At 52.8% G+C, this 12,139-nt stretch overlaps 1 protein-coding gene across 2 annotated transcripts in view; it reads left to right on the top strand.

Annotated features, from left to right (window-relative positions):
- Positions 1-9,511, top strand: part of EFCAB2 (EF-hand calcium binding domain 2) — a 337,580-nt gene extending 328,069 nt beyond the window's left edge. For both annotated transcript variants that reach the window (XM_069608005.1, XM_069608007.1), the window contains exon 7: positions 9,342-9,511. In XM_069608005.1, coding sequence (XP_069464106.1) covers positions 9,342-9,457 — 116 coding nt within the window. In that variant the 3' untranslated portion in view covers positions 9,458-9,511. The remainder of the gene's footprint in view (positions 1-9,341) is intronic.
- Positions 9,512-12,139: the final 2,628 nt, after the last annotated feature.

Raw genomic sequence — 12,139 nt, 5'->3', positions numbered from 1 at the left:
GGGTGCCGTGAACTTTCACACGCGATTGGTTGAAATCCACGTGTGTTCTGTCATCACGTGCAATGAGGGATACACCCTCGCACGACACGTCACAGACGCGCTCACGCGCTGAGGGCCTTTGGTCCAATGAAAATGCGTATGCGTGCAGACGCGCTTACGCGCTAAGGGCCTTTCCTCGAATTACACGCTGACGTGCAGATTTTTCACGTGCCAAATCACTCCGTATCAAGCTGGCCACGCGAATACACACGGAAGACCACGCTCCTGCCCTGAAGGCCGAATCACTGCCCCCCAGTGCCCCGAGCAGCCTCCCACGTGCCATCTGCTGCTGCTGCCTGCCTGCCTGCTGCCACCGTGCCCTGCCATTTGCTGCCTGCACATCAGCCATCTGCAGGGGTCCAGTTGCTGTGTCGACCCCTGCTGGAACAGTAGACTCCCGACTGGGATACCATCGCTCCACAGCCCAGCCCCAGGACCCAGTTGCCCACCCACGCCTGCCTCGGGGGTCGCCATGTCGGGGCAAGCACCATCTGAGACCAGTGGCGACCCCCAGCCAGAGAGGCAGAGGGCCACCAGCTTCAGTGAGAAGGAAGTTGGTGTCCTGGTGGAGCATGTCCTGGGGCATTATGATGCCCTCTTCGGAAGACCACGCGCCAACAAGGAAGGACGGGAGAGGATCTGGGACGATGTAGTGGTTGCCATTAACGCGGAGGGGGTGGCAACCCGCGACATCAAGCACATCAAGAAGCGCTGGGAGGACTTGAGGTCCAGGACCCTCAATAAGGCCCGGCGCCTCGCGGAGGGGGGCCGGGCACGCCTGAGTGACATCCAGATGAGGGTCCTGGAACGCGTAGACCCAGTGCTCCACGCCCAGATCCTTCGGAGGCAGACCGATCTGGAGTTGGCCGGTAAGTGGCCAAGCATTACTGTGTGAGACAGGGCATGTTGCAGTGTGCTGGTTGTCTGATACCTGCCTGTATGTGTGACATAGGCCATGTACGTATGTGTGTGTGCAGGGACATCATGGTCAGGCATGTGAGTACAGTGATGTGTGAACCACATGGTTGGTGCATGTGTTCTATTGCAACATGGGGGGCTCTGTGCGGAATGGACACATGGAAGCATGGCAGTCTCTGTTCCTGGACATGGGTGGGGGTGAGGGATGGGTGCTGGTCCCATGTACACGTATGGTGTCCATGTGTGTGTGTCTGACCTGCGTGTCTGTGACTTGTAACTGCCATGGATGCATGACACATGTCTGTGACAATGTTCAGATTCACTGATGCAGCCTAGTCATCCTTGTATCCACTGCGTCTGTGGTGTACGAGGCCAGATGGATGGAACTACGGTGAGGTGTGTGCATGTGATGGCAAGACCCATGATGCATGTGAGTTTAAAACCAACATTGTATGAATCATGAGTCCCCTGGTCATGTATGCCAATGTCCATGGCATGCGCCATGCCTGTTACTGTATGTGTTTTGCCTGCACTGACCCATGTGTTGTGGAGGGACATGATGGAAGTGATGTATGACAGTGCCACTCATCTGCTATTGCTTCCTGTCTAGGGGACCATTGTACAGTACCCTGATGCTTGTGTTCTATGTCTCCCTCTACACAGTGGCAAGTGAAGAAGAGGGCGGAGAAGGCGCTGTGGAGCAGAGCGGCGGGGATGCCACCACGGCTGCAGCGGAAGGGGTGGGTGAGCCCCCACAGGGGCTTGCACCGGCAGAAGACGGCGTGGAGACATCCAGGTTGGTGGTTTCCACAGAGGGGGAGGAGGTCGCTACTGAGCCACACATGGGGCCTGGTGGGGGCATCCCCGCTGGTGCAAGTGGTGCAGTCCAGGGCCAGGGGCAGGAGGCAGCACAGGTCGCCGTGGAGGTGCCTGTGCATGTCACTGTCCCTGACACTGTGACTGCACCACCATGCACCAGCAGGGATGCCCCATCCCAGGCCCGTCCGCAGGTAAGGGAGATGTCCATGTCATCTGACACTCCTCTACCTGCGGACGAGGGGACCCCTGGCCGTGTGGAGAGGGTCCTGATTGGTGTGGCGTTGCGCACGGCTGGCATTCGTGATGAGGTGCATGCTTCCCGGGAGGAGCATGCACATCATCACGAAGAGCACCGTGCGTACGTGAACCATTTGGGAGCCGCCATGGTCGGGGGTTTCCTACATGTGTGTGGCCTTCTGGCGACCCTCTCCTCCTCTGTGGTGGCTATGCGCCAGTCGTGCTCCATGCCGTCTTCCGGCCCAGATGCCACCAGGGCCCCCTGTGGACCTGCCCCGACCAACGCAGCCAGCTCGGTGGGGACCCCATCCCTGCCACAGTCGGGAGTCGAAGGTCCAGCAGGGGTGGACACACCAGAAACTGTCCCCCTGCAGATGGAGGATGTGCCGGCATCATCTGGCAGGGCACGTGCACAACGGCATCGGTGGATTCCATCAGCCTGGATGCCGTCGTGCTGGCAGAGGCAGTGGCGTCGGAGGCAGCAGCAGGCTCGACGTGGGAGGCATCATGGCTCGGGGCCATCAAGATCAGAGGGGCAGGCATCGGCCGGAGGGCAGGAGAACCCTGGGATGGCAGTGTCTTCCGTGTGGGAGCAGTTGGTCCAGCGGATAGGTGCGGAGCAGCAGCGGGCGGAAGAGGAGCGGCTCACCATGGTCAGGGCGGAGTTCTCCATGCGTCGGGCGTTGAGGCGGGCTGAGTGCCTCGAGGAAGCTCGCAGGGAGTTTGAGGTGGACACGGGGTTGTCCCTGCGAGACCTCGGGGCCAGGACAGAGTCCCGCCTCCGGGACATCGACATGGAGTTCGAGGATGCCCTGGCCGGCAACATCACAGAGTGAGCCGCAGGACTTGCCCGCTGCCATTGTATATAGTTCTTTAGTTAGTTAGTGTTAGGTTTCCTTTATTTTTTAACTTTTTTTTGGACCGCTCGGACAATGGCCACTTTTCTGTATATATTTTTATTATTAGTTAGTAGTAGTAGGTTTAATTTATGGTGTTGGGCTCATGGACCCTGGGATGTTCTTGTACATAGTTTGATGTTTGGAAAACATTTGTTGGATTTATATTTGTGTTCACCATGAGGCAATGGTTTTTCCTTATTTTTCCCCCCATTATTTTGCTTTGGACTACATTAGTTTTTGGATTCCTTTTTGTTTTTTGATTTTTTCTATTAGTTCTCGGACATGGACCATTTGTTTTGTCATCCCCATTGTTGTGTGTTTTATTTCTTTACTTCATTTTCATCTTTAATACATCTATTTATTACTTACATTTGTGGTATTTTCTCATTGGTTTCATGCATGTCATGATATGGGTTTTGACATTCACTTGCACCCATTGTGTATGTGTGTGTGAGGGACATGTGTTCATTTACATACTTGCCATTGGGGTTGTATCATGTAATTGCATCTACTATGTGGGTGGATGCAATCCTTGGCTGGGTGTTTGTGCTGGGTATGCTGCCCATTACTGCCATGATTGCGTTTCGTCAGGACCTGGGGGCAGGGGGACATGGTTGGGGGCCTGCTGGCAGGTGCCCCACAGTGCTGGGGGGTGGGGGTGCAAGGGGACATGAGTGGGGGCCTGCTGGGGGTGGGGGTGGTGGGAGACATGGTGGGGGGCCTTGTGGAGGCTGCCCCTGGTGACTGGAGGGGTGGGGGTGGTGGGAGACATGGTTGGGGGCCTGCTGGCAGGTGCCCCACAGTGCTGGGGGGTGGGGGTGGTGGGAGACATGGGTGGGGGCCTTGTGGAGGCTGCCCCTGGTGACTGGAGGGGTGGGGGTGGTGGGAGACATGGGTGGGGGCCTGGTGGAGGCTGCCCCTGGTGACTGGAGGGGTGGGGGTGCTGGGAGACATGGTTGGGGGCCTTGTGGAGGCTGCCCCTGGTGACGGGGGGTGGGGGTGGTGGGAGACATGGGTGGGGGCCTTGTGGAGGCTGCCCCTGGTGACTGGGGGGTGGGGGTGGTGGGAGACATGGGTGGGGGCCTTGTGGAGGCTGCCCCTGGTGACTGGGGGAGTGGGGGTGGTGGGAGACATGGGTGGCGGCCTTGTGGAGGCTGCCCCTGGTGACTGGGGGAGTGGGGGTGGTGGGAGACATGGGTGGGGGCCTGGTGGAGGCTGCCCCTGGTGACTGGAGGGGTGGGGGTGGTGGGAGACATGGGTGGGGGCCTGGTGGAGGCTGCCCCTGGTGACTGGGGGGTGGGGGTGGTGGGAGACATGGGTGGGGGCCTTGTGGAGGCTGCCCCTGGTGACTGGAGGGGTGGGGGTGGTGGGAGACATGGGTGGGGGCCTTGTGGAGGCTGCCCCTGGTGACTGGAGGGGTGGGGGTGGTGGGAGACATGGGTGGGGGCCTTGTGGAGGCTGCCCCTGGTGACTGGAGGCGTGGGGGTGGTGGGAGACATGGGTGGGGGCCTGGTGGAGGCTGCCCCTGGTGACTGGGGGGTGGGGGTGGTGGGAGACATGGGTGGGGGCCTTGTGGAGGCTGCCCCTGGTGACTGGAGGGGTGGGGGTGGTGGTAGACATGGGTGGGGGCCTGGTGGAGGCTGCCCCTGGTGACTGGAGGGGTGGGGGTGGTGGGAGACATGGGTGGGGGCCTTGTGGAGGCTGCCCCTGGTGACTGGGGAGTGGGGGTGGTGGGAGACATGGGTGGCGGCCTTGTGGAGGCTGCCCCTGGTGACTGGGGGAGTGGGGGTGGTGGGAGACATGGGTGGGGGCCTGGTGGCAGGTGCCCCACAGTGCTGGGGGGTGGGGGTGCAGGGGGACATGAGTGGGGGCCTGCTGGGGGGTGGGGGTGCAAGGGGACATGAGTGGGGGCCTGCTGGGGGTGGGGGTGGTGGGAGACATGGTGGGGGGCCTTGTGGAGGCTGCCCCTGGTGACTGGAGGGGTGGGGGTGGTGGGAGACATGGGTGGGGGCCTGGTGGAGGCTGCCCCTGGTGACTGGAGGGGTGGGGGTGGTGGGAGACATGGGTGGGGGCCTGGTGGAGGCTGCCCCTGGTGACTGGAGGGGTGGGGGTGGTGTGAGACATGGGTGGGGGCCTGGTGGAGGCTGCCCCTGGTGACTGGAGGGGTGGGGGTGGTGGGAGACATGGGTGGGGGCCTGGTGGAGGCTGCCCCTGGTGACTGGAGGGGTGGGGGTGGTGGGAGACATGGGTGGGGGCCTTGTGGAGGCTGCCCCTGGTGACTGGGGAGTGGGGGTGGTGGGAGACATGGGTGGGGGCCTGGTGGAGGCTGCCCCTGGTGACTGGGGGGTGGGGGTGGTGGGAGACATGGGTGGCGGCCTTGTGGAGGCTGCCCCTGGTGACTGGGGGTGTGGGGGTGGTGGGAGACATGGGTGGGGGCCTTGTGGAGGCTGCCCCTGGTGACTGGGGGTGTGGGGGTGGTGGGAGACATGGGTGGGGGCCTTGTGGAGGCTGCCCCTGGTGACTGGAGGGGTGGGGGTGGTGGGAGACATGGGTGGGGGCCTGGTGGAGGCTGCCCCTGGTGACTGGGGGGTGGGGGTGGGGGTGGTGGGAGACATGGGTGGGGGCCTGGTGGAGGCTGCCCCTGGTGACTGGGGGGTGGGGGTGGTGGGAGACATGGGTGGCGGCCTTGTGGAGGCTGCCCCTGGTGACTGGGGGAGTGGGGGTGGTGGGAGACATGGGTGGGGGCCTGGTGGCAGGTGCCCCACAGTGCTGGGGGGTGGGGGTGCAGGGGGACATGAGTGGGGGCCTGCTGGGGGGTGGGGGTGCAAGGGGACATGGTTGGGGGCCTGCTGGCAGGTGCCCCACAGTGCTGGGGGGTGGGGGTGCAGGGGGACATGAGTGGGGGCCTGCTGGGGGGGGTGCAAGGGGACATGGTTGGGGGCCTGCTGGCAGGTGCCCCACAGTGCTGGGGGGTGGGGGTGCAAGGGGACATGAGTGGGACATGGTTGGGGGCCTGCTGGCAGGTGCCCCACAGTGCTGGGGGGTGGGGGTGCAAGGGGACATGAGTGGGACATGGTTGGGGGCCTGCTGGCAGGTGCCCCTGGTGACTGGGGGGTGGGGGTGCAAGGGGACATGAGTGGGACATGGTTGGGGGCCTGCTGGCAGGTGCCCCACGGTGCTGGGGGGTGGGGGTGCAAGGGGACATGTGGCTTGGCTGGGGGGCATGCCCATGGTGGATGGGCTGCCTGTGGGACATGACCAGGGGTGCAGGGTAGTCCCCTGTGGTGTGGGCTGCCTGCAGAGGTCGTGGAGGGGGTAGAGGGGAGACCTGGGAGGACCCACGCTGGCAATTCACCTCTTCAACTTCCCGCACACCCACGTAATACAATGCCCCACTCGCACAGGCCCAATCGCGTGTAGGATTTCTCGTGCACCCCTGTAATACACGTACCCAGGCCAATCGCGTGTAGAATTTCTCGCGCACCCCTGAAATCCACGTACCCAGCCCTATCGCGTGTAGATTTTCTCGCGCACCAAATCCACGTACCCAGGCTAATCGCGTGTAGAATTTCTCGCGCACCCCTGAAATCCACGTACCCAGCCCAATCGCGTGTAGAATTTCTCGCGCACCCCTGAAATCCACGTACCCAGCCCAATCGCGTGTAGATTTTCTCGCGCACCCCTGAAATCCACGTACCCAGGTCAATCGCGTGTAGAATTTCTCGCGCACCCCTGAAATCCACGTACCCAGCCCAATCGCGTGTAGATTTTCTCGCGCACCCCTGAAATCCACGTACCCAGCCCAATCGCGTGTAGATTTTCTCGCGCACCCCTGTAATACACGTACCCAGGCCAATCGCGTGTAGATTTTCTCGCGCACCCCTGAAATCCACGTACCCAGCCCAATCGCGTGTAGATTTTCTCGCGCACCCCTGTAATACACGTACCCAGGCCTATCGCGTGTGGGGACACCCGCACACCCCTGAAATACACGCTCCCCGCTCTGCGTTTGCTGCTGCCCTTTGCGCTGGATTGGGGATTTTGATGGCTTTTCCCTGCGCAAGGGGCGTTCGTGGGGGCGTAACTGACGCTGCTGCAGGGTCGCTGCGCCACTCTGCGCCACGGCTGGTCGTGGATGTTGGAATCCATGAATACGCTGTGCGCCTGAATGTGTTTCGGCGCACGCGGCTGGCGCAGACTACCGCACGCGCACCCTGTGCGCCAGCCGCGTGCGCCACTTGTGCGCCGAATTCTATGAATTGGCCCCAATATATTTTTTAATCTAATACAGAAAGTTTATAAATATATGAGTAACATGAAGTACACTTACTATTTCTGGTAAGATAAGTCCTATGTATTCAGTGGGTCTGGTTTTGTTCTCAGTTCTGTTGTGTCTGTGAGGTAATTATGTTGGAAGCCAATTTATGTTCTTGTGGTATATTCCATTTCAGAACATATTGTATTTAAAGGAATGGTTAGTGTGTTACATATATGGGTTACATTTCTTAAGTATTACTATATATAATGTGTTTGTGTGCTGCTTTTTGAATTTGTTAAATGTTCTTATATTATGATATAACGATAAAACATACCCCCCCCCCCCCAAGTTTTTAGGTAGTGGTACTGTTCTCCGAACATGTCCGCGAACATTAAATCATTTCGCGGACATCAAGTTCATAAGAAGAGATCTAGTCAGTTCCATATGACATGTATATAAAGTCAAAGTCATTATTGTTAAGTTTTGCTACTAAAAACCTATGAAATTCCGTGAAAAAACTTTGTTAAAGGGACGTTATGGTTCCAAGTAAAACCGAAAAACCCTTGAAATTCGCCAGTTATGGTAAGCTAAGCAACCATAACTCGCGCCACCACCGTGCTCTGCTAAGACTAACACCCAGGACATCAAAGATGACATCACAAATGTCATTGATGACATCACTGATGACATCACATGTCTGGTTCCGCCTTTTTTCCTTTACTGACATATCTAGGCCACATGGTTTTCTTCAGTAACAGTCAGGAATTAAAAGTGGAAATGGTAGTATATTTGTAGACTTATCCTTCAAGTATGTTCTTACAATTCCCTTAGGATCCAGTCATATCATATGAAACATATACATAGGGGAAGACACAAGCTGGAAAGACAGCAATCCTTTCTGTGCATTAAAATAATCAGTAGAGTTGTCGGCACTTTCTGATAGTTCTGTTGTTTTTTTATTACTGTACTTTCCCTGTATATGCTCATATTTTTATATCTTGTATTCACACTACTTTCCTTAGAGACCAGGCACATCATGTGATATATATATAGGGTAAGTAGCAGCTTTGAAACAGAGCAATCATTTCTCTGCATAAAGGTAATCAGTTAGGTTATGAACACTTTTTGCTACTACTTCAATTTCCTTGTATATACTCATATTTGTATGTGGTGTTGTCTCTTTGTGTTTTATCTACTTATCACATGTTTCACAGTATGCAAAAGTCTAATAAGAAAACAGTTATCATTTCTCTATTCAACATGGCAACCTTATGAATATTGCACCTCCATCAAGCATGCTGCACACAATGCCTATGTTTCTACATGAGCACCTTAGTATACTGGATGGACTAAATAGCCCTTGATATTTATTCCAATGATCATTGACACTTTTTTAAAATTAACATTACAATAAGAAACCCTTGTACAGACTTTTCATGAAAGGTAAATGCACATGTGATGTCATCAATGATGTCATCAATGACATTTGTGATGTCATCTTTGATGTCCTGGGTGTTAGTCTTAGCAGAGCACGGTGGTGGCGCGAGTTATGGTTGCTTAGCTTACCATAACTGGCGAATTTCAAGGGTTTTTCGGTTTTACTTGGAACCATAACGTCCCTTTAACAAAGTTTTTTCACTGAATTTCATAGGTTTTTAGTAGCACAACTTAACCATAATGTCCCTTTAACAAAGTTTTTTTCACTGAATTTCATAGGTTTTTAGTAGCGCAACTTAACCATAACGTCCCTTTAACAAAGTTTTTTTCACTGAATATATATATAAATGGTTTATATACAGGGCTTCATGAAAGATTCCTCCTGCTTAGAAGTGCTGCAGCATTTGTTAATAGCAATAGGAATGCACATGAATTTATGTCACATGCAAAGGAAATATGGAATGTCAATGCTGATTGTAGCAGCACGTGGATGTCGATGACTTGATTTTATAAGGAATGTTGATGCCTTTGTATCATTTGGCATCCTTTTTTTGTAACGAACATCCAGGTTGATACTTGACAATATCATACAAAAATGAACATTGTGTCCACCGTGCCCAGACAGTGATGATGATGCAATGTGTTGCTGCTGAACATATGCCATGTAAGGAAGATTGTGTTCTTAAGAGGAATTTTGCAGCCAGACGATGATCGACCTTTCTCCCTTGTTGCAGGGGAGCCTTTCACCCAGGATGAGATGGAAGAGATGATGTCCGCTGCTGTGGACCCCGACAAAAACCTCGTTCTCTATAAAGAGTATGTGTCGATGCTGCTTGTGGAAGACCATTAAACAGCACTGTGGCATGCGGATGGAAATAAAGGGCAGTTTTTGCCAATGTGTTCAGCAGGGTCCTGTTCTCCTTTTTAAATTACCATTTCTTAAGTATGTATCGTTATTAAAGTATGTTTAACAGAAACTGTGCTCATGCAATTTTTCATGGTATTGGCACAAAGGTAAAAACTGCACTGGTGCAAAACATTATTTTAACGCACGTTTGCATCCCTGCAGTATTTTCCCTTGTGCTAATATGCAATGGTATTAGCACTACAGCAAAGTTTGCCTTGATGCAAAAATGCAATGAAAGAATGCTGTTTTTTCCCCTAGTGCTAATACCATGCAAAATTGCACGAGCACATTTTCTGTAATACAGCCCCTGGCCTAAGAAAGAAGTTGAAGAGCGTTTTTTTTTTTGTGTGGCCAATCAGAAAATGCAATTGAAAAACATGTCAATCATAAATCACGTGCCAGTGTCAAGGCCCGCTGAGCCTCCCCTCCACCCCCCAATTATAGGGGAGCGCAGGGCGTTAAGTTGGCCGGGCCGAGCCCGACCAGTCTCCCAAAACTCTAGGAGCCGGGGCTCACTTACAGCAAGATTCGACCCCCAGTCCTGCCGGCATCAAGTCAGCTTCCCTGCCACTGTGCTATTTCAGAGTTAATAGAATCCCTTTTGTTTTATTTAATGGACTGCTAAAGTGACAGGATTCCTGTATCAAACAGTCTATTTAATGAAACAAAAAAGATTCAAAGTTCCAGAGCTGGTGATGTTTTCCTTCGGTGTAGTCAGATTACACTGAGCACAGCTCTCTTTTTGGTTCTGCTCCAGGTTGCAACGTCTGCCCCTCTAGACCCGCGGCTTCTCCGCAACAGTGGCCATCCCGGTGCCCAACCAGAAGCCTGAAGTACTCTACAACATGATTTTCATAAATAATTAACAGGGACGTCATTTCACCAAAATGCCAGGGGTAGCGGAAATGACATCACAGGGCCCTTGTAGCGGAAGGGATGTCATTTTACCCAACCTTGAAGTGACATCACGGGAAGCGATGCAACACGACTTTTCACCGCTTGACAAAACAGGAAGTGGCATCACATTGTGGGATATATTTACCAGCCCCAACAGAAATACCCTGCATCACAAAACTGCATTTTAGCAGTTACAAAAATAACGGCTGTGCTTTTGTCTGCCAAGCACATATGGGGCGAGATTGAACTTAGCCACCCCAAAGAATGGCTGCAGTTTGTTTTCTTCATGTGAACCCAAAATAAAGTATTTTAAAGGCAGAATGGCTCTGCGCTGCTGGTCTGTCATCCCCAAAATTCAAAACTGCACAAGAAAATGTCCTTTATTTAAAATGACCTTGCACTGGTGCTACTTTCATCTTTAAACATCACACAGTTTTGTTCCAGTAAAACACAGCCCTGTCCATCTATTTCATGTTGAACATCGTCAAATGAGGGCCATCCCTCCCAGAATGGCATTGTTTTGTCAAATAAGGGCTTTGAAGACCAATTTCATTTCAGTCCGCACTGCTAACATTCACTTTGGAAACAAATTATCCCACACAAAGTACTTCAAAAGAGAACTCTTGCTCTCTTGCTATAAGTCAATTACCCTGTGTACAGAAACTGACCTGAGCTATAAAAAGCCTTCAGAAAGTAAATGCGAGGAAAACTGCATCTTGTGAAATCAACATGTAGAAAAAGAACTTTGTGTAAATCCGTTTTTCCAAAAGCAAGAAAACTGCTCTTTTGAAAGCTAAATGTGAAATAACACCATTACTCGCACAGGAACAGTATTATATGCGTAGGGATGGGGTTTGGTTTAAATGTATATTATATTTATTTACAAAAGACTGGCGTTCTGCGAAGAAAGAGAGAAAAAGAACAACATTGTTTTGAAAGCAGCAGAACCAGTTTTGCAAGGCAGGCACTTCAGAGACCAGCCCCCATGGGAAAGGAAGCCCCTGTACAAATATGAAAGGGCCAAGGTGTAGAAATTTGCGATCTCGTCAGACTGGCTGGCATTTCCCCAGCAAGGGACAATGGACTAAGGGGAACTAGCACTTTCACAAAGAAGCGTGAATTTCTTCGACAACTCTCCTCAGCTTCAACTGCCTGGGATCAAAGGGTGCTACGGTAACCCTTTTGGTCAAACTGACAAAGAGGGGCAGGCTGGCGGTGGAGATTTGAAGGGCCGCCCATACAGTGACAAATGCCATCCATAGACCTGAAAGAACTTTTTACATTAAGACATTTATTTCAATAATCTGAATAAGCAGTAATGTGAGATTATGACAGTTATAATGTAAATTTTGGACAAGCAAATTAAGACTGTGTCTTCGTGGCATGTGGTGGACATGAATGGCAATAAAAAAAAATTTCTGGGGAAAGCATAAATGGCACAGATATTAAATTTGGAGAAAATATGCGAGAGACTGTTATGCTTATGTGTAGCCATTTGTAGGCTTTTAGGTAAAATGTTTCTCGTGAAAAACTGTGAAATGGTGCCTGGAGGGCGAAGCAGCATCGCACAGACTGGGCGTTTGAACTGGCATAGTCCTTGTGAAATATGGGATCTGCCTATCTGATTTGTATAATGGTGATGATTGCAAATATAAAGTTGTATTCCATAACTCCTTTTTGTGAAAAATTAGGCCTGTGGGATCAAGGAGTCATAAAATGCACACACTT

Source organism: Ambystoma mexicanum, chromosome 4q (assembly GCF_040938575.1).
Source record: "Ambystoma mexicanum isolate Mex_15411 chromosome 4q, UKY_AmexF1_1, whole genome shotgun sequence".
Taxonomy (NCBI): Eukaryota; Metazoa; Chordata; class Amphibia; order Caudata; family Ambystomatidae; genus Ambystoma; species Ambystoma mexicanum.
This window is presented reverse-complemented; position numbering and strand designations above follow the sequence as displayed.